A 21,826-nucleotide genomic window follows, 5' to 3' on the forward strand; every position below is an offset into this window, starting at 1 on the left:
TCAAAAGTTGCCATCTCCTCTGGTTTATGTGTGAACGAGGCCTGACTTTAACTGCAGACGGACTATGGTTTTTAAGAGAGCCGGAACTAGCAGAAGATTCACTTTCCAAGGGTTTACACAAGGGGAAATATTGGGTTGTTTTTGTTTATATTATTTATATTATATGTTTTCTGTTTTTTATATTGTGATTTTATGCTGTGAACTGCCCTGAGATCTACGTATAAATGGTGTTATACAAAATAAATAAATAAATAAATAAATAAATAAATAAATAAATAATGATAATGATAATGATAATACACAGATATTTGCCTATCTGTGTTAAATCTTTTGAAAACAGGTGTTACAGGTTTTTGAAACAATAGAAAACCCACTTACTAGAGGTAAAACTGGGAGTAGTACAGTGAACGGGAATCGATTTATTTTGGTCCCTGACCAGAGTGCAAACATATACAACAACAGAGAGCATACAGATATAGATTAAAATTAAGCTCAATGAGCTGATACACAATAAATAATTCAGATATAAAACAGCTAAAATATATAAATTAAAACCTTAACCGCTAATTTAAAATCACATATTAATACATTGGCTGTTAGATTCATTCAGAGCTTGTCGCAGGAGTACAGTAAATACCTCCTGAGCAGTGATCCTTCATTGAAACCATTTTCTTTTTTTTGGGGGGGGGGCCCTCTCTGTCTAATCCAAGTCAGTATTGGTTTGTTTTCTTTTTGCCCATTTTGGTGACCCTGACTGGCCGTGCCTTCAGTGTCTACTATCCTCTACTGCCCTCCAGTGGTTGGCTACCCCCTGGTTTTCTGACGTACCCTCATTTTCCTCTCTGCACTCTCTTCACAGGGCTCTCGAGGCCGCCTCTTCTTACCCTTCTCTGGCCCTTCTTACTGCAGGCATATTTGTCCAGGGATTCGTGCAGAGACAGAATGAGCAGCCTCCTTTGTGGGATGCATCATTTGGCCTCCCATTGATCACTTTATTTCTTGTGGCACTCTAGCAGTTTCCTCATGCCACAATATAGTAGTCTGTTCTGCCCTCACAGTCTAGGAATTATTTTTTATGTTAAATTTTTACCCTTGCTTTCCCCCTTCGATGAAGATGTTCAGAGCAGCTAACAGTTAAAAAGAAATAAATGAACAATTACCTGTCGGTGGCTAGAACTCATAAATATTTTCTTTCTTTCTTTCTTTCTTTCTTTCTTTCTTTCTTTCTTTCTTTCTTTCTTTCTTTCTCTTTCCCTCTCCAGTCGGTGACAAAGTCCCGGCTGATATTCGCATCATTTCCATCAAATCCACCACTCTGCGTGTGGACCAGTCCATTCTGACAGGTATGGTAGATGCTGCTGTCATTGTTCATAATCGTATTATTATTACTGATATTACCGTTTCTTTAGCTTTCTCCCTCCCTGCTTTCCTTTTCCTCATGGGCCTGTTTATTTTAATTGTTTACCTTCTGGGCAGAATTTTCTCATGGCTAATTTTACGTCACACTTGTGTGAAAAGCAACTAATATAATATAAATATAATATAATCAATATTGTAAAATGCCTTGTTAGGCACTTAAGAAATAGAGAGAAGGTAGTTTTAAATCTCAACAAGCAAGAGAAGACCAGGGAAAACAGACATGTCTTGAGGCTCCTCTCAGTGAGTGGGTCGGTGGGACTACGGAGAAATATTTGCAGGGGGTTGTGAGCTCCATGGAAAGAAGCAGTGGGTTAGATAAAATTCAATGGAAAAGGAATTGAGGAAGGGTTAAGCGCTCCTTCCTGTCTGGTGTTTACCCACTGAAAAGTGCATGTGTGTGTCTTCCCCATGGGACATGTGTTCATGCAAGCATGTCTTGTCTGTACCCACTTAGTCCACCATGGTCCCTCCTTGACAATTTAACTGTTTCTTGACCCCAACCAGGCGAGTCTGTTTCCGTGATCAAACACACTGACCCCGTCCCAGATCCCCGTGCTGTGAACCAGGACAAGAAGAACATGCTGTTCTCTGTGAGTGTGACTGACAGGGCTGACGACCTAACCCTGCCCACACACAGGTCCAATGTCAATGTTTTGGAGGAACTCATGGGCACCACTGAAATGGATCTCCCCAATAAAGTGTCGTGGGGAGTAGAGTGTGTGTGTGTGATGTGACATCACTGCGTTTGCATTTCCCCGCCCTCTCAAGCAGCAGCCAATGAAACAGAGCTGGTAAAGCTAATGCAGTGAGATTACATCACACCCTTTTCAGTTACAGGTCGCTGGAGAAAATCAGAGAGAAGACAAGAGTAGATGCCTGTGGCTTTCATGTGTCTCCCTAGTAATGGCAGGGTCATAATATGATATATCATATCCCCCACTCCCTCAAGCAGCAGCCAGTAAGAAAACGTGGAAATGTTAATATAATTGCATGCCATGCTCACCCCACCCCCAGTTCCACATTACAGAGGAGACAAGGCACAACCAAAGTGACCTGCAATCTTGCAAGCAGAGCAATTATGCGTATTAAGTACCTTTGCATATATTTGCCTATTTAAATAAATTTATTTTGCTTCTGTTACTCACTGGGAGCAGAAAAAAGGAGTTACACAGTGCACAGGAGATACTTCTGTCTTGGGAGCTGCTGTTATGTGACAGGCAGGGAAATGGCTCTCAAGATGTTTAACAGAATTCCCTGCATTTTACCAAAGTGCAGTTCTTGGGAGAAAGCCATGACACCAAATGTGGGATTGAAATGGAATAGGTTTCCAGAATAGACATGCACTTCACAGTCTTAAAGGACTAGACATCTTATTTAGCCTAGGCCATGGGTAGGCAAACTAAGGCCCGGGGGCCGGATCGGGCCCAATCGCCTTCTAAATCTGGCCCGCAAATGGTCCAGGAATCAGCGTGTTTTTACATGAGTAGAATGTGTGCTTTTATTTAAAATGCATCTCTGGGTTATTTGTGGGGCATAGGAATTTGTTCATTCCCCCCAAAAAAAATTTAGTCTGGCCCTCCACAAGGTCTGAGGGACAGTGGACTGGCCCCCTGCTGAAAAAGTTTGCTGACCCCTGGCCTAGGCTCTCAGGACGTGGATTCTGCACAGGCAGAATTGCAAAACTGCACAGGTCCCACAGCCTCCTTTAGCACCATTTCCCTTCACTATATCTTTTCTTCCAGCATGTTTGTAGAGTGTCCCTCTCCTTCTTTCCCACTGATCTTTGCTCCCTCCCCACCCCCCACCCCCGCTTCATCCTCCACCTCCCTGCAGGGTACCAACATCGGTGCAGGCAAGGCTGTTGGCATCGTCGTCGCCACAGGTGTGAGCACCGAGATTGGCAAGATCCGCGATGAGATGGCGGCCACCGAACAAGAGAAGACTCCCCTGCAGCAGAAGCTGGACGAGTTTGGCGAGCAGCTGTCCAAGGTCATCTCCCTCATCTGCGTGGCTGTCTGGCTCATCAACATCGGGCACTTCAACGACCCCGTCCATGGCGGCTCCTGGATCCGCGGCGCCATCTACTACTTCAAAATCGCTGTGGCCCTCGCTGTGGCTGCCATCCCAGAAGGTCAGCTGAGGCCATTCCATTTTCCCACATCCACCTGTTGTGGGGCTAAAGAGGGCCAGTCGGTTCCTTCCTTTAAAAATAGCTCTTGCCGTCATCATATTTTGGGGTTTTTATTTTTCTATCTGCAGTTGCTGTTTGTTGGGTGCATTTTGCTTTGCTAACTGTCTTGTACGCTGAACTGTGGACATGCTATCCAGAAGTTTTACAAAAAGGAGCCAAAGTTAGAGATAAAAGCAAAGGTGCAATATTACAAGCATCGTTTTTTAATTAACCACCTGCACGCTGAACAATATGGTGTAAAAAAGCCATTCTAAAAAAGTTATTTGAAGGCACTGCTGATGTACTAGCAGGATGGACAACGAAAAATGGCTACAGCCACCCATCATTCCTTCCTTGCGTGGGCTAAACAGTTTTCAGCTTACCTGCGCCAAAGGATTGTGTGGCATTTCCTCAACGAAACAGAAGTTGAATGAACTTCTGCATTATATCTTGATGTAATTTGCAGTCAGACATTTAACATGCATTTCCTCATTTGCAAAAGGATATAGGAGCTGCCTTGTGCTGCTAGTTTATAAATGGCTAGTCCGTGGCTAGGAGCTGGAGAAAAATTCAATTCAGTTTGCGTTTAATGGTGAACCTACCTAGTTCACACTTCCCAAAGCAAACCCAAACACATTCTTCCAAATTCCCACTTCTCTGAAATTTGCAGTGCAGTTTTCCAGCCAAGCAGTATATTCACAAAATGAATATACTGGGGTGAAGTGTGCATTACCATGGGAAGCCTGGACTTTGAAAGTCATCTAATCTTCCTTGCTGTTTTATACTGTATTGTTTTAATTAGTGTTTTTATAGTTGATTTGATTTTGTGTAAGGTGCCCTACCTGGGTGGATGGAGCAGCCAAGTAATTTCGTTGTCCCCGAGAGGGGGCAATGACAATAAAGATATTATTATTATTATTATTACCATGCATGCATTATTAAAAATAACAGGAAAATGCATTATATGTCGGCAGCCACAGTGGAAGTGGAGGGGCAGGATGATTGGGCCCTATCCAGATTCAGTGTTATCGCCTGACAGATTTGAGACTCACCCAGATTTAGTGGGTCTAGAGTCAGCTCAGTCCCACCCCTGCTCCACCTTGAGAATGACCCATTTCAGGGCATACATATGCTTCAGCAGCTGACAGGAGACCAGCTGAACCGGCAGAGCTGGGTAAAGGGCTTCCACCACAAATTCTCTCCCCACTCCATCTGATGTATAGGGGGTTTGGATTGTTCTGCCCATGCTTTAATGCTGATTTGTACTGTTGTACGCTGCTTTTTTTTTTTTTTAAAAAAAGGTGGTTTACCCAAAATATTATTAAATGAATAAATCTGCACAAGAGGTAGTGTGGTGGGCAGTAGGAGCTGAAGGGGGTGGAGGCAGCCGAGAGTATCTGAAACCAAAGCCAGCAAATGGATGGCAGCTGCTTGAATGCTTCGCCCATTCCTACGGCTAACCTTTCCCTTTCGCCTCCTCTTCCTCCTCCTCCTCAGGCCTTCCTGCCGTCATCACCACCTGCTTAGCCCTGGGCACTCGCCGTATGGCCAAGAAGAATGCCATCGTCAGAAGCCTGCCCTCCGTGGAGACCTTGGGCTGCACATCGGTCATCTGCTCCGATAAGACTGGCACCCTCACCACTAACCAAATGTCTGTTTGCAAGGTGAGGGGGCAGCTTGAGGCCGGCACTTTTGTCACGAAGTGCCTCCTGCCCACGTCAGTCGCCTTGACCCTGACTCTTCTTTCTCCGTCTCTTTGCAGATGTTTGTCATTGACAAAGTTGATGGAGATGTATGCTCTCTGAACGAATTCTCTATTACTGGTTCCACCTATGCCCCTGAAGGAGAAGTGTGAGTGACTCCTAAAGAAACCCCAACCCTAAACAGTTTTCTTAATCCATCACCCTGAAAGGGGGGTGGGGAATGAGACACCGTTAAAACCCTAGTGCAGGCGTCAGCAAACTTTTCCAGCAGGGGGCCAGTCCACTGTCCCTCAGACCTTGTTGGGGGCCGGACTATATTTTGAAGAAGAAAAATGAACGAATTCCTATGCCCCACAAATAACCCAGAGATGCATTTTAAATAAAAGGACACATTCTACTCATGTAAAAAACACACTGATTCCCGGACCGTTCGCGGGGCGGATTTAGAAGGCGATTGGGCCGGATCCAGCCCCGGGGCCTTAGTTTGCCTATCCATGTCCTAGTGCGTCACTTTGGATAATTGGGTAACTCTCCCAAGAGTTTGACTCCCGAACCTTTCTCTTGCTTCTCCCATACATGGCACAATCTAAAGATGCCTCCATCCCATTTCTGCTTCATTTCTGAAGCTAAGGCAGATCCGTGGGGCAGCCCAAGAAGCCACCTTGGAAGCTGACAGTCAGTGCTCTGAGCTGTTTGAAGGAATGGCAAACTACAAACCAAGCAGACACATATGATCTAACCTTAAAACTGTCTGAATCTTATTTCTAACTCTTAACCTCACACCGAAAGAAATACAGTACCTCAATTTTTGCTCTTTGGCCTCCTAGCATTATGATCACCCTATAACCCAGGGCTGGGGAAGCTGTGACACCAGTAACCCTCAGTTCATCTCTCTGCTGTTTGTTTTTGTGCTGTCGCTTACGTTTTTCTGTCCTTCAATTCCTTCCTCTCTCGCACATGCAGTATGAAGAATGATAAGCAAGTCAAGGCTGGGCAGTATGATGGGCTCGTTGAACTGGCTACTATCTGTGCCCTTTGCAATGACTCCTCTCTGGATTTCAATGAGGTGAATGCTTCTCTCTTGGTTCACATCCAGCCTTCCAACAATTGCCTTCAGTTTTGGATGCTTCATTGTTTATTAATAGTGATGGCTTCCCCCAAAGAATTATGGGAATTGTAGTTTGGTGAGGGCAATGAGAAGTTTCTGATAGATATTGATTAATAAAATTTAATAGGCACTCTTTGACTGAAAGCTTCGAGAGCAACTTACACAATGTAAAACAGTAATAAAATAATGAATATTTTTTTTAAAAAATAAAAAACTACTATTAATCATCATTACAATAATAAAACCAGCAGCAACAGAGTAAGAGTAAAAACAAAATTACCAACTAAATTCAGGTTTATTACAGCAAACAGACTGCATAGGTTTAAAAGATGATTAATTAAAGTGGGTAAATAAAGTGATTTTCATTCGACATTGAAAAGATGCCAAATTCAACACCAAGCATTCCTCTGACAGGAGCAAAGGACTCTTAAACCAGTTTAAGTGTAAGAGTGCCCACAGTGATGAGGCTGCTACTTTTTTGTAGTTGGGAAATGTGGGCTACTTTTTAGGCTGATGGGCACAAATTTTACTACCCTTTCCCTTCCCCACCCACACCTCAACACCCACATACTGATTTTTTTAAAAATTAATCCATGTATTTATATACCACCACCTGGAGGGAAAAAATCATGGTGGTATACAACTACGTTTTTAGTATGTTTTTATCATTGATGTTCTGCAATGTGTTTTAATATTGTAAACCGCCCTGGGATATTTTCATTCAGATTCATATTTTGTCAGAATCCCTGCAGCTCTTGGCTGTGCCCGAGTGTCTAACTCTCATCTTCTTCTGCCCATTTTCTCCCTCCCGCCCCAGTCCAAAGGTATATATGAGAAGGTGGGTGAAGCCACCGAAACTGCCCTTACCTGCTTGGTTGAGAAGATGAACGTCTTCAACACAGATGTGCGCAGCCTCTCCAAAGTGGAGCGTGCCAACGCTTGCAACGCTGTAAGTATTGTCTGCCTTCTCTTCAGGGCCCTGCGTTGCTTCTCTTTTGGTTTCTCTCTCACTCTTCCAGTCTTAAATTCCATTCCTTCACAGTTTGTGGTTTTTCTTAAAGTCCTCATGAAAATTCCTCAGCATTTTAGTTTGAATTTCTCCTAATATACACATCTTTGGAAGCATTTTTGCCCAATATACACATTTTTAAGATGCAATTTTCATTTTTGTTTCACATATATATTTGTTTCAATGCACACTTTACCCTAGTATGATTCATACACATTACATGGCTGAAGAACAGCATTGAAGAAGTGTAAATTTCAAAGGATGGCTGTGTTTCAGATTGTGTATTGTGCAAATTAAAGTGCAAATTAGGTAGGTTCACCTTTAAATGTAAATATTTATCTATCTATCTATCTATCTATCTATCTATCTATCTATCTATCTATCTATCATCTATCTATCTATCATCTATCTATCATCATCTATCTATCTATCAACACAAGATTCTCTCCAATACCTTAGTAAGAAGTGCATTTATTCCCAGCTCCTGTTGATCAGGCTAATGAATGCACAAGCACTGGCATTAAAGAAAATGAACTGATATTGATTTTTATATATTAGTAACTTTATGTTAATGAAACGTTTTTATATGTAATTGAGTATTTTTGCAGTATTTTGTTTAAGTTGTCTGTTGTTGCTTCAGTTTTCTGTACACGTTTGATGATGTGAATAAGGTGCCACGAGGCTCTTGGTTATTTTTGCTGAAACGGACAAACACAGCTACCCCACTGAAAGTTGATAGCTAATAAAAGTTTTAAGTAACATTTCTGAGCGCTCCAAAACTTTCACATACATTATATTCATGTAATCCTTAGAATGATCCTGCAAGGTAGCTTAGTCCTATTCCTCACCATTGTAGTCTTAGCTGCAGCTGAGAGAAATAAGCTTGCCTAAAGCCACCAAGCGCTCATCCTTCTCATACCTCAGCATTGCAAATTATCTTCTCCTACCTTCCTTATAAAGCCCCACTCCCTAAGATATAAGTGATGATGTCTATAGACTTCTGTATGTCTCTGCTGTGGTTCCATTGGTTGAATGTAAGAGTTCTGCCTACCTACTCAGCTTCCTGTTCTCACAGTGACTAGCCAAATGTGTACAGGAAGCCCCCAAATAGGTCTTGATCATAACAGCACTCCCTCCACTTGCCGTTAATTCCCAGCTACAGTGGTACCTCTGGTTACATACTTAATTCGTTCCGGAGGTCTGTTCTTAACCTGAAACTGTTCTTAACCTGAAGCACCACTTTAGCTAATGGGGCCTCCTGCTGCCGCTGCGCTGCTCCTGCACGATTTCTGTTCTCATCCTGAAGCAAAGTTCTTAACCTGAGGTACTATTTCTGGGTTAGCGGAGTCTGTAACCTGAAGCGTATGTAACCCGAGGTACCAGTGTACTGATATTCAGAGTTACACTGCATCAGACAGTGGAACGGAACTCTGCCATTGTAGTTTGTAGTTGCCGATTGCCTTCTCCTCCACGAATTTGTCTATTCCTCTTTTGGAGCTACTCTTGTGAGAGCAAATTCCATAGCTTCACTTTGTGCTGTGTCCTGGCAATGTTGAGCAGGTTTTAACCCATTCCCTCCCATTTCCCTTTCTTCTCCATTTCCCCAGGTGATCAAACAACTCATGAAGAAAGAATTCACCCTGGAGTTTTCCCGCGACAGAAAGTCCATGTCAGTTTACTGCTCCCCAGCAAAAGCTTCCCGGGCGGCTGTTGGAAACAAGATGTTTGTCAAGGTCAGCAGCGCCCCGTATGACTGTGTCCCATCTCCCTAGCAACCCCATCTTTGGCCCCGGCTCAGAAGTTTGTCTACTATGTTTTAATCCTGCCTTTTCTTTGAGGAGCTCAGGGTGGCAAGGTTCACCCCAACCCCACCTCCCATTTATTCCTCACAGCAACTGAAATATACTCAGAATAACAGCAACTCTGTGAAGTTGCTTTGCCAGAGTTGTAACAATTGGCCCATGACTATTCAACAAGCTTCATGGCTGCGTTGGGATTTGTACCCGAATCTCTTCCTATTCTGAATCTAAAAATTTAGCCACTGGGCTGAACTACATTGCACTTCAGGTTCCTCCATACACAAAAATAATGCATAAATAAAATCCTCCATATAGAAAACTAGTGTGTCAACTCCCTAACTTCTAGTTTTCTATGCATAGAGTAGATTTTTGTATGGAAGGGCATTCAGTCATGTGAGTCATCTGCTGCAGAAACACATGAGACTGTGGAAGAGGAGATCATCATTGCAACCAAGGATCTCTAAATTACCCCTTTCACTTATTTTACCCATGAAAACAGTTTGCGTGGCGATTCCCGCCCCCTCCCACAGATGGAATAAATAAAGACACAGGACACCAGAATTTAGGTTAATGGGTGAAAAATGGCCACAACTTTATTGATTACAGGTAAGAGCGGTATTGGCTTTAGGCATTGGCCCTATCAAACTAACCGGTACAACTGGGAAGGGTTAAGCACCAACAGGGGGAGCCCCCGAGATGCACATCCCTAGGCGCTCCCCGAGGGTTACCGCTCGGGAGCGTGCTTTAGGCCCTAGCCTCCGTAGGTTTTGGACGAGGCGACGCCCCCCGGAGTCCTTTAACGAACTACCCTTCAACATTTGGGGGAGGTGATGGCGTTCCTCCCCCCCAACTCATTTGCATAATAATACCCCTGCCAATGCCTAACCGCCACACGAGCCAGCCGCAGCTGCTGAAAGAAAAGAAAGGGGCGAGCATGGGCTGCCCCGACCTTAAATGCCCCCTACTAGTCCCTCCCCCGCCGCCAGCCGATTGGCTGGCGCGGTGAATGATGAATACTAATGAATCCCGGGATTCCCCTAGTCCCGCGGGGCTGCAGCCAGCCCCGCGAGGGTGTGAATGTTGCGTGAGCCCGCAACCCCCACCCCTCCGTATGTCGGGAGTGGCTTTCCAGGAGACTGGCTTGCAGCTTCCCTGACCCATGCACTACTTGGAAATTGCTGAGGGTCTTGGCAGACCCCCCCCCCCCATAATGATTTGTCTGCGTGTTGTGGCAATAATTATAATAAATATTTTTTTATTTATCCCCCGCCCATCTGGGCGGCTTCCAACACACATAATAATCATAATAAAACATTGAATATCAATATTAACAAAAGTCAAAATAACTTTTAAACAAACAACTTATATCAAATAAAGCAGTATTCAATAACCCATTGGAATCCACATTAAACACCAGCAAATAATAATTAAACACTTATCCATTACAATAAAGAATCTATAATCAATAAAAACAACAGCAAACCACACTGCATAAAATACCACAAAACATTTTAAAAAATGTAAAAGGGTCAGATTGAGAAACAAGGACCCACAACTTATAAAATTATTTTTAAAAACTATCCCTGGACTCCTCTCTTCCCAGTTGTTCTGCTGTTCTCAAAGTCATGGTCTGGGAAAGGCTCCCGGGGCTGGAGGGTGGAGCAAGGCAGGTGGAAAAGCTGTTGCCTGCAGAAAATCTCTCTCCCCTCAGTTCTTCCTCTGCAGCAGATGCTGTGTTCTGCTAGATGCTGTATTATTTTAAATTGCATTTTATTGCTTTTTTCAATATTGTATTTTATTGTAGCATGATTTGAATTATGCAGAAGAAATAAAAGAGGCAATAAAAATCCAATTAAAAATCAATACGAATATTTCACGTGGCAGCTGTGCCGTCTCCTGTCTCCAACCACAAATCCATATAGACATGGGATGGACCGCCTGACTGAAACTCAAGGACCATTGATGGGACCACAGCCTGGGAACTTCTTTTCCAGAATTTCCATATAAAAGCTCTAGTACCTGGTCAGAAATACCGTTTGCCACCCAGCTCGCTTTCCCCTCAAGTCACAATATCTGTTTTTACTTCTTTCTCACGTACAGGGCGCCCCTGAGGGTGTGATAGACCGTTGCAACTATGTCCGTGTGGGCACCACCCGCGTTCCCCTCACCCCCGTCGTCAAGGAGCACATCATGGGAGTCATCAAGGAGTATGGCACAGGAAGGGACACCCTCCGCTGCTTGGCCCTGGCCACCCGTGACACCCCCCCAAAGAGGGAAGACATGGTCCTTGAGGACTCCACCAAATTCGCTGACTATGAGGTAATGCTGAGGGCAAATCGCGTGGCGAGTGACAGGGAGGATGGAGTGTCGAGTTAAGGTGAAGAGCTGAAAGGAATTTAGGGAAAGGATTCCCTCAAGCCGATTCTACTTCTTTCCCCCCAAAAATGTGAACATATATCCTCCTGTTTCAGGCTGCATTGTTGTGGTTGTCTGTACAACATTCCCAATTATGGATTCTGTTGGATTTTAGGGGAAATGTGTGCAGTACTGAATTTGGTACATTCATATTTACAGTGCCTTAAAATGCCTTGGCAGGACTCAGCCTTCAGTACCACTGTCCTCACATTTCTAACGCAAGTTTTAAGAGAATAACCATTTTCTTAAGGTGAATAAAGAGCACCTCTAGGCTCTCAGGCAGATAATTTTTGTATTTTTTAAAAAATTGCCCCACCTTTTCTTCAATTTGCTCATGGTGGTGCACATGACCCCACACACGACCTCACCCCTTGTGAAGTGGGTCAGGCTGAGGGAGGGCGACCGGCCCATGGTCACCCAGTAAGCTTTGTAGTTGTGGCTTCTCCCCAAAGTCCAACCCGGCAACCATTCAGCGACAGTGGATCTCAACACTGGGAGAGTTGAAACTTTTCTTTTTCATTTACCGGCTGTTGAAGTGCCACAGATTAGTCCTTATAGCGATCAGACAGGCTGTGAGCTTTTGTCCACTGCTTTCGGAGCCTATTCTGAGACATCTCCCTTCCACAGATGGACCTGACCTTTGTGGGCTGCGTAGGCATGTTGGACCCACCCCGCAAGGAGGTGATGGGCTCCATCCAGCTGTGCCGTGAAGCTGGCATCCGTGTCATCATGATCACAGGCGACAACAAAGGCACAGCCATTGCCATCTGCCGCCGCATTGGTATCTTCAAAGAGGAGGAGAACGTGACTGGCAGGGCCTACACCGGCCGTGAGTTTGACGACTTGCCCTTAAGCGAGCAGCGGGAAGCCTGCAAGAGAGCCTGCTGTTTCGCACGTGTTGAGCCAACGCACAAGTCCAAGATTGTGGAGTTCTTGCAGGGTTTTGATGAAATCACAGCCATGGTGAATAGACGGACGGCAATGGCAGGGTGGGAGGATGGTTGGAAGGGCAACAGAGGGCTTGTAGCCAGCAATACCTATCTTGAGGGTACAGAGGGAAATAATGTATACCTGTGCATATTATCATGCGTGAATATTGCCCACGGAAGTGTCTGTTTTACAGAATGCATGTGGTGGGAATTCGCTGCCAAGAAACAGACATATAGGCAGCCATTACATATGATGGTATACATGGGTGTCCATTTCCTCCTCTACTGCAGTGTAGACTTTTATGTGGATAAAAGTCCTCTGTGACCCTCAGTTTCACCCCACATGGCCTTTCTGCATTAGACCAAAGATCCCATCCCATATACAGTGGCTAGCCAGATGTTGCCCCTGCAGAGCCTGGATGCAGCCATCTTCTCCTGACTGTTGCTTCCCAGCTTCCTCAGTGAATAGGAGGTTCCATTTATTATCCACCATCCAGCCCCTTATTAACCTGTTTTCCATGCACATGACTGGTTTGAAAACCATTATCCAAAGCTGCCATATCCCAAGCCAGTCCATTGCTCCATCTAGCCCAGTGCTGTAGGCACTGAAAGGCAGATGCTCACCAGGGTTTCAGACAGGAGTCCTTCACAGCCTTACCTGGATATGCCAGGGATAGAACCCATTTTGTAAACAAGGCTGAGCTACGGCCTTTCTTCATGCAAGCTCGTGGCCATCACTGTATCCTGCAAGAAATGCATTCCATGTCCTGAAACTCTTCCCCTTTCATTGCTTGACCCCGGGTTCTAGTGGAGAGAGAAAATCTCTCTCTTCATTTTCTCTAAACCATGCACAATTTTATAAACTAGTATGAAGCCCTCCTCCCCAGCCAGAGAGACCCAAATGCTTTGTGCTTTCCTCTTAGAAAAGGTCCCTGTTCGCTTTTGCTTGCCTGTTCCCCAGCTCTATGATATCCTTCGTGATATCCTTTGTGCAAAAGTGCACCTTGGCCTTAGAAATGAAATATCCCCAGCTAGGCTGCTGCATTTGATCCCCTCTGCCTCGGTTGACTCCCTGTCTCCTTCCGCTTCCTCCTGGTAGACTGGTGACGGTGTAAATGATGCCCCAGCTCTGAAGAAGGCTGAGATTGGTATTGCCATGGGCTCTGGCACCGCTGTAGCCAAGACCGCCTCAGAAATGGTGCTGGCAGACGACAACTTCTCCACCATTGTGTCCGCCGTTGAGGAGGGCCGGGCCATCTACAACAACATGAAACAATTTATCCGCTACCTCATCTCCTCCAACGTGGGTGAGGTCGTCTGGTAAGGGATCCTCCTCCCTCATCCCCTTCACGAAGCCTTCCGTTAGGCAAGCCCTGCCGCCAGGCTAACTAGGCTCAGTGAAAGGGCTGAGAGAGTCCGATAGCATGATATTTGTGGCCAGGCCGGCCTGCCCCCTGGCAGCTGCACATGTCACCACTGCTTCACAAGGGCTTCCTCTCGCCTCACTTTTTGTTTCTCTCCTCTTCCCCTTGCAGTATCTTCCTCACTGCTGCTCTGGGTCTCCCTGAAGCCTTGATCCCCGTGCAGCTGCTGTGGGTGAACTTGGTGACTGACGGGCTCCCAGCCACCGCCTTGGGCTTTAACCCCCCTGATCTGGACATCATGAACAGGCCCCCTCGCAGCCCCAAGGAGCCTCTGATCAGTGGCTGGCTCTTCTTCCGCTACTTGGCCATTGGAGGTAACAATTTTTTTTCTCCCTGGGGCCCTGCCCTCTTAATCCAGAATACGGACATCCTGCATCCCTAGTTTTCGCTCCTGTATACAAATCCTGTACTCTCTCACCTGAGTCCTACCTACGTGCAGTGCCGGATTTACGTATAAGCTAAACAAGCTATAGCTTAGGGCCCCACTCTCTTGGGGGCCCCAAAAAATTTAAAGGGGAAAAAATCCTGGATGTACATTTCCAAACATAAGATAAACACCAAATAAAATAAAACCTACATACAGCAACTGTGTTTTGTGTTGTGTAGGCTCCTATGATGTAAGTAATGGGCCCCACTTGCTAGCCTGCTCCCTAAAATATCACTGGTTTGCTCATTTGTATATATAGGGTGCCTACATTCTGCATGGACTGGTTGCAGGGCAACATGTAGCAGGCAGACTGCAGTGCAGCACAGTTCAATGTAGGTCAAGCGGTTGAACCCGTTATCTAATATTAAAGAGTGCTTGTAGACTGGTGATCAGGCAGCATAGACTAAGGGTATGGGTCTTATGCCTACTGACTGATTTCATGTAATACATAATTTATTTATTTTGATCCCATTATAAAATTACTTAGAAAAATATTCATCTTTATTATTTAGTAGGCCTATATTATTTACTAGTACAGTTCCCTATTACCCCCACTTGCTACTATAATACTATATATAAATATTACAATTAAATTAAATATTTTACTTACTTATAAAGGGCCCCATTACCTTCAGAACTTAGGGCCTCATCAGACCTAAATTTGGCCTGAAACCTGAACCTGTAATCCATATTGAGGGCACCTAATAATCCAAAGGAGCACAGCTTCTTTTGAAATCCGCATTTGGCCACAACCCTCTCCTTTTCACTTCCCCTGCAGGCTGCTCTTGGAGGGCAGTTGTTTTTTTGGGGGGGATTTCTGCCCTCTTCTTCATTCATGCTAAGCTTTCCTTTTAACACCTGCGTGCAGGATATGTCGGAGCTGCCACTGTTGGTGCCGCCGCTTGGTGGTTCCTGTATGCTGAAGACGGACCTGGCGTGTCCTACTACCAGTTGGTGAGCTTGAACTTCTGGGTGCTCTACTGGAAGTGAACTGCGGGAGGGCAAGATCAGTGGTATTCTGCAACATGCCCTGTTTTAATCCTTTCCCCCACTTTCTCCTTCTGCCCCCCAGTCTCATTTCATGCAGTGCACAGAACACAACCCTGACTTTGAAGGTTTGGAATGTGAGATCTTTGAGTCCTCTGTCCCAATGACCATGGCTTTGTCCGTCCTGGTCACCATTGAGATGTGCAATGCACTCAACAGGTAAGGGTGCCCGTGAGAGTCAATCTTCAGCATTACTCACATAGCGCTGCCTTGGAGGTTCTTCAGAGGTATCCTCCCATGTCTCATCCCCCAGATACCCTGCTTCCTGGGCAGGGCTGTGGTTCCAGGACTGTGATTCCATTCATCTCTTGGGGGGGGGGGGTGACACGACATATTACATACAGGAGAGCCAGCAACTGGCTGATCTTTAAAGAACCAGTGTCTATTGATTTATATTGACAGATGGCTTAAGTGTTGGGTTTTCCCTGTCTCCCGCCCAATGGTAACTTCACCCTGCTTCTCTGTCCTACACAGCCTGTCAGAGAACCAGTCCTTGGTTCGGATGCCCCCCTGGGTGAACATCTGGCTTCTGGGATCCATCTGCCTCTCCATGTCTCTGCACTTTGTCATCCTCTATGTTGACCCTCTGCCAGTAAGTGTTGTTCAAGCACAGCTTGACTTCCCTGCCAGCTTCAGGATCAGTTCACTCCCTCTATGCCTTCTCACCACCATCCAATTGCTCATTCTTTGATCGCTGGCAGATAAAGGTGTGAAAGGCTACGTTGAAAAGCACTGGTGTTGTGCTGTGTTTGGCGATATAGAACTGTTTGCCCTTCATGCTTAAAATAGGAATTTTGTGCCCTTAATTGGGAGAGCAACCCCCACTAAAATCCATGACGCTTACTTTTGAGCAGACTGGTATAGGATTCCACTGTTTATTAGTTGCACTTCGTTTCCATAGAAAACAGCACTTAAGTTAAGGCATCATGAGTAACTTGTCCCACGAATTTCAATGGCGGCAAAGGCTGCAGTTCTAACTCTTCTTACCTGAGAGTAAGCCCCATTGTATTCAGTAGGGCTTCCTTCTGAGTAGACAAGGTTAGGATTGCACTGTTAGTCTGGACCCAGTCCATGATAGCTAATTTTAGGGGTTTGGATTGTTGCTCTCTACATTTTCACACCCATTTATGATTTTTTTTTTAAAATCCTCATGAAAATTCATCATTTTAAGGTGAATTTCTCCGAATATACGCATTTTTGTGTTCAATTTTGCCTTATATACATGTTTGCACAAAGCATATTTTCCTAACATTTACATTTTCCTTAATAGAATGCATTTCGGCGTGTTGTTTTCACTAACACATGCATTTCTATGGACACTCCACATTAGTCTATGTGTTTTAGTAAAAGTTACTTGCCTGGAGAAGCGCATTGCAAAATTCGGAGAAAGAATGGTTGTGTTTCAGTTCACCTGCAGGAAGTGCAGGTTAGGTAGATTCGCCTTTAAGTGTGAACTGAATTGCATTTCTCCCTGCAACCCTAGCACACACTGACCTCTCCCTTTGCTCTTCCTCTTCCCAGATGATCTTCAAACTCACCCACTTGGATATGCACCATTGGATGGTGGTGCTGAAGATATCCTTGCCTGTCATCTTACTGGATGAGCTGCTCAAATTCATTGCCCGGAACTACCTGGAGCGTAAGCCATCCTCCCCTCCCTTCTCCTGGGTTGGTCTCAATCCTTGCCCCCACCCCACCCCTTTTGAAGCCTTCTCTTCCTCCTGCCTATTTAAGGGAGTCAGGAGCACCGGATGAAAAGCACGGGGGGGACGGGGGGACATCACTGTGGTGAGAAGAGAAGAAACTGAATGTCCTTCCCTGCTGACCTTTTCTGTCCCAATTCCTTCCTGTCTTCTTCCTCTCACCCTCCATCATCTCCATGTGCACCCATCCAGGGCAACTCACGTTAGATGTTAGATCTAAATTTTAGGTGCTTGCTCATTCAGGGTTCTCCTCCCAGATGATCACTTTCAATGCTGCCTTCTAAGAACTGAAATAGCCTCTCAGTGCTGTGTGGAACCAGGCGCTTGGAAACGTGACGTTTCTGGTAGAGGCAACAGCAGATGCATGCTCTATAGGGGATACAGGTGCCTAGAAGTGCCTGGATATTGAGGTTGTCTTGTGACTTCTGAGAATGGAGCACACTCCACTGGGTTGGAATCGGTGGAGGAAGGTGAGATGGGAAATGCCCAGGATTATTGGGTCTTCCCCAAGAATTTGTAAGTTAATGTGAATGACAGAGGAGAACTAGGACTCCTCTTCCATATCCAATGCCCCTAAATCAGCTTTCCATGACCTAGTGCCCTTCAGATGTTTTGGACCATAATTCCCACCAGCCTCAGACAACACTGCCAGTGGTCAGGGATGATGGGAGCTGTAGTCCAGCAGCATCTGAAGGGCACAAGATTGGAGAAGGTTGCCTTAAGTAGTCCTTTATGTGTTGCCTCCATTCCATTTCACCCATCCAGACTAATCACCTTATCTTCTCCTTGCCCACCTTCTCCCTAACGTCTATTAACTCTGATTTCTTTTATCCTTTCCCTCTTGTAGCATAGACTCCTTCCCCCTCTATTCTCCTGTATCCTGCCTCCCAGGTATCTTACCACCCTTGACAGCATGCCTTGCATGTCCTCTCGGCTGCTCCATCCTATCTGTCTGTTCATCCATGTGGGAAGATTTGCAATATCTGTGGGGAGCTGGCGGGAAAGTGTCTCTTCTTTGCTTGAACAGTCTCTTTGCTGCATCTGGAATTGTCCAGGGAACTGGGACCCAGCTGCTTGGCTGGGAGGTCAGGAGAAAATCCTGCCCCAAAAAGAGGACCGCTTGTTAACTTTTGACTGCTCCAGGAAACATTCTCTTTTCACTGAAATAAATGAATTTTAATTATATTAACTATTCAGTTAAGAGGGGGCAATAATTAGCATTCAGTCAGTATTTAAAATTATGAAATATAATGAACAATAATTTGTGGACATGAATTTGCTCAGCGTGGGCCTAAACCCTAATGCAAGTCAAGGTTGCTACTTAGCTAGTTTATAGCTGGCAATTTGGCTGAGATGTATGTGTTTTAAATACTCGGGCTCTATTTATTTTAACAAACTATCCAAGTGGTTCTCAAGCTAAATACCTTGAGGAAATCTGCATTGACTCATCTGCCAAGGAACCCTGTGCATTGCAGAGGATTGTGGGACATGTTCTAGAACTGACTGTTTCTCCATAGCTCAGTCTATGGAGCACGAGACTCTTAATCTCAGGGTTGTGGGTTTGAGCCCCACGTTGGGTGAAATATTCCTGCATGGCAAGGAGTTGGACTAGATGATCCTCATGGTCCCTTCCAACTCTACTATTCTATAATTCTATGATAAGTTTTTGACTCATAGGTCAGAGCCTGACATAAGATAAGTTGCACCAGTAGTTCCACAATATATCAATTGTAATTTGGTGTGGATACTACACCAGTTTTCTACACATATCATCCATGAATCCCCCTAAAAATAGCAACAGTCTAGAGGTGCCCTGAGAAGCCTTCCTGGAACACGGTTTGAAAACCACTAAACTATTTTGTAGGGCCGTTTTAAAAAACGTGGCAACCTTTCATGCCAACAACATGTTAAAGCTGTTTAATCCCTTTGGGTTTTTGGAGCCTTGCATTCTAAATTCCAAATTCTAAATTGGAATGCATTTGCTGAAAACTTGAACACTGAACAAAACAATTGCAGGTATGATTGTTAGCACCGGATCCTCTTTGGGCCCCATCCATTCCCAGGAGCTGCCTTTTTCCACCTTCTGCACGCACCCAAATAAGCCCATTTGGCCTCAACACTTGAGAGATAGTCATGGCTTTAACTTGGGTGCATACAGAACGGGGAAGGTCTTTCAGCCCCATCTGCTCATCGTCAGCTCTCCATGGCTGTGCCGCAGCTGCCTTCACTGCCCACTGCTAGTTGCCCCATGCCGTGCCTGGCCAGTCTCTCATGGACAATCGCTTGGCCCCATCTTTCCTGGAAGGGATGGGGTGGCCTGAGCTCAGGGCTGCCCCCTTCACTGGACCTGCTGCTCTTGCTGTTGCTGGTTTCTACACCAAGGTGGGATGAGGTTGGCTAGGCAAGGACCGTAAAGCGGAGGTGCTTTTGGTGGGGTGAGCTTTCCTCTGCTGGGGGTTCCTCACAGTGTGGCTGGCATGCGTGGATCCAGGTGAGTGAATATCCCACAAGGTCTTGCTCAGTCCTGTTAACCCCCTGCCGTTCTCTCTAAGGCGCTAAAGCCCTATGAGTACTTTCCAGAAACCAAGTCCCACTGAATCTGTAGGGTTTACTTCTCCTGAGTGGACACGTTTAGAACCAGACTGTAATCAGGCGAAACTAGACATGACCAAAGCTCCCCATCCTATTCCACTCATACTGCTAATGCCAGGGCTTAGAGTGTTGGCCGTTAGCACATTTGCAGGACAATCTGAGGGGTTGAGTTGGAGAATTTGTAGGGGTGGTGGTGGTTAAGCCTTCCTGACCTATTTATTTTCTCTTGCAAATGCCACACACTCCCAAGAAGTTTTAATTCCCTCTCTCACCCCTCAACTGAGCTCTAGGGGTATATGGGCCTAGTTTGGAGAGGAAACTGGCCTTGCGGGGTTGGGAGTGGCTCAGTAGCAGATAAACATGGCACCCTTCTCCCTGTCCTACCCTGTTAGTGTCCCCTTGGCCCTGCATTTATGGGCTGGGAGGATCACACCTTTGTTGGGAAGTGGCATCTAATTTGTTTAGTTCAGAGAAATTAACATGGGGCTCAAGCGCTCTGTGTTATCATGTCCACGTGAAATGTTATTGAGTCCTCTCAAATCGGGTGGAGCAATGGCTTCTGGTAAGGAGGGGGACACCTGCCATCCAACTTTATATCTGACAAGACCCTTGAGTCTGCGTGCCAGGCAGAAATTCAACAGGTGGGCCTTTCCCAAAGAATGATGCAGAAATCTGCAGCCGTTGAATTTCTGCCTATTGTTATCTGTAAAAGGCAGAGGAGGGATAGAGGCATTAGGTCTACTCCAAAAGAAATATGTCCAGCTGCTTGCTTGCTCAAGACCTTTCCGCCGCTTATCTTAGAGCGTCTGACTAGAATGATAAGTGAGGCAAGCCACTGTGGCTGTATTATTCCCCACGTTGTGAAGCTCCAGCCGCGTAGCCTGATTTTGGCAAGGGCCTGCTGTTCGAGGTTGTCCATCTCACTGCTGTGGGGAATCTGGAACTCGCCTCTGCTTCTCTGCCCCTCACTCTCTCTTCTCTCCTCCCCACCCCCCCCCCTTTTACAGAGAATTTAGACGAAAGGATGAAGAAGTGAACCGCCGAGTCACCGCGGAAATAACCTCTTCAACAAAATCGTGAAGATATACCCACTCCCCTCACTCCTCAGCCATGTCTGCTGCTCCCACCCCTGCTTCTTCTCTGCCCTCCCCTTATTTAATAGCCAACTTCTTCCCCACAAACCCTCCGTTCCTTTTCATTGGGGACTTACCAGTGTGGGCCACAGAACTGGCACCTGCCATGCCGTGTTCCCTGCCAGCTTCCCCACCCCCAAAAAACACCACTAGCTACTTGGCTTCTGTACATTTTGAGCCACCTGCCCACCCCTTGCCCTGCGCTCTCTCTCTCTCTCTCTCTCTCTCTCTCTCACACACACACACTCACACTCTACCCCCCTGCTTTCTGCATTAGTGCCCACACGAACAACGTTCGTTCCCCCCTCTTCACACGACTAGAACCCACCTCAAGCCAGGGGTTGGATTTTTTAATGCACACATAAAACAGAAGGAAACATTTTGTTAGGGAAAACAAACAAAACAAGTGAGACTCCTCAACTTGGAGGAAATGAAGAGATTCTTCTAGCTGCTTATTTATTGATATTAAAGAATAAACTCTTAACTGTTTCGAATGCTTCTGGCTTTTCTTTCATTGCTTTGGTCAAATGGTGGGGGGGAGGGAGAGAGGCACTGAAGCTGTTTTTTACAGAAAGTCGCTTACTTCCTTGGAGCTTGGTTGCAGCTCTCTGGCCTCATCCACACTTACATTTTGCCCCATGTTTTCTAGGCACAGGCCTGTGCTTGAAAACACTGTGTCTGAGCACTGCCCCCACCCCCCACTTTCCCTGCAAAAACCCACTCTTTAGTGCTGAATTGGAACAAATGCAATTCGGGTTTTCTATAGTTTGCCCTCTGATTCAGTGGTAAAGACGTGGAAAGTCACTGATCAAGCATTTTCGTTTGTACAAACATTGCTAAGCAAGCATCGTATCTAATACTTCACCATAAGCAAGCAAAGCGTCCTGTCAGATCCTTGGCAAAAGCGCTAACTCTTCATGCTGGAAACAAACAGGGGGAATTACTTCC

The 21,826-nt window shown here is 45.6% G+C and overlaps 1 protein-coding gene across 2 annotated transcripts in view; it reads left to right on the top strand.

Moving 5' to 3' along the window:
* ATP2A1 (ATPase sarcoplasmic/endoplasmic reticulum Ca2+ transporting 1) overlaps window positions 1-21,372 on the top strand; it is a 33,790-nt gene extending 12,418 nt beyond the window's left edge. Inside the window, exons 6-23 of one of the 2 annotated variants that reach the window (XM_028702499.2) lie at window positions 1,263-1,343; window positions 1,924-2,009; window positions 3,253-3,550; window positions 5,087-5,253; window positions 5,352-5,440; window positions 6,256-6,358; window positions 7,218-7,349; window positions 9,017-9,142; window positions 11,309-11,527; window positions 12,251-12,586; window positions 13,652-13,872; window positions 14,088-14,290; window positions 15,272-15,357; window positions 15,476-15,609; window positions 15,925-16,042; window positions 16,972-17,089; window positions 18,001-18,044; window positions 20,753-21,372. In XM_028702499.2, the coding sequence (XP_028558332.2) occupies window positions 1,263-1,343; window positions 1,924-2,009; window positions 3,253-3,550; window positions 5,087-5,253; window positions 5,352-5,440; window positions 6,256-6,358; window positions 7,218-7,349; window positions 9,017-9,142; window positions 11,309-11,527; window positions 12,251-12,586; window positions 13,652-13,872; window positions 14,088-14,290; window positions 15,272-15,357; window positions 15,476-15,609; window positions 15,925-16,042; window positions 16,972-17,089; window positions 18,001-18,005 (2,522 nt within the window). In that variant the 3' untranslated portion in view covers window positions 18,006-18,044; window positions 20,753-21,372. The remainder of the gene's footprint in view (window positions 1-1,262; window positions 1,344-1,923; window positions 2,010-3,252; window positions 3,551-5,086; window positions 5,254-5,351; window positions 5,441-6,255; window positions 6,359-7,217; window positions 7,350-9,016; window positions 9,143-11,308; window positions 11,528-12,250; window positions 12,587-13,651; window positions 13,873-14,087; window positions 14,291-15,271; window positions 15,358-15,475; window positions 15,610-15,924; window positions 16,043-16,971; window positions 17,090-18,000; window positions 18,045-20,752) is intronic. The other variant, XM_028702497.2, reaches the window with a different exon arrangement.
* The last annotated feature ends 454 nt before the right edge of the window (window positions 21,373-21,826 follow it).

This window comes from Podarcis muralis, chromosome 13 (assembly GCF_964188315.1).
Source record: "Podarcis muralis chromosome 13, rPodMur119.hap1.1, whole genome shotgun sequence".
Taxonomy (NCBI): Eukaryota; Metazoa; Chordata; class Lepidosauria; order Squamata; family Lacertidae; genus Podarcis; species Podarcis muralis.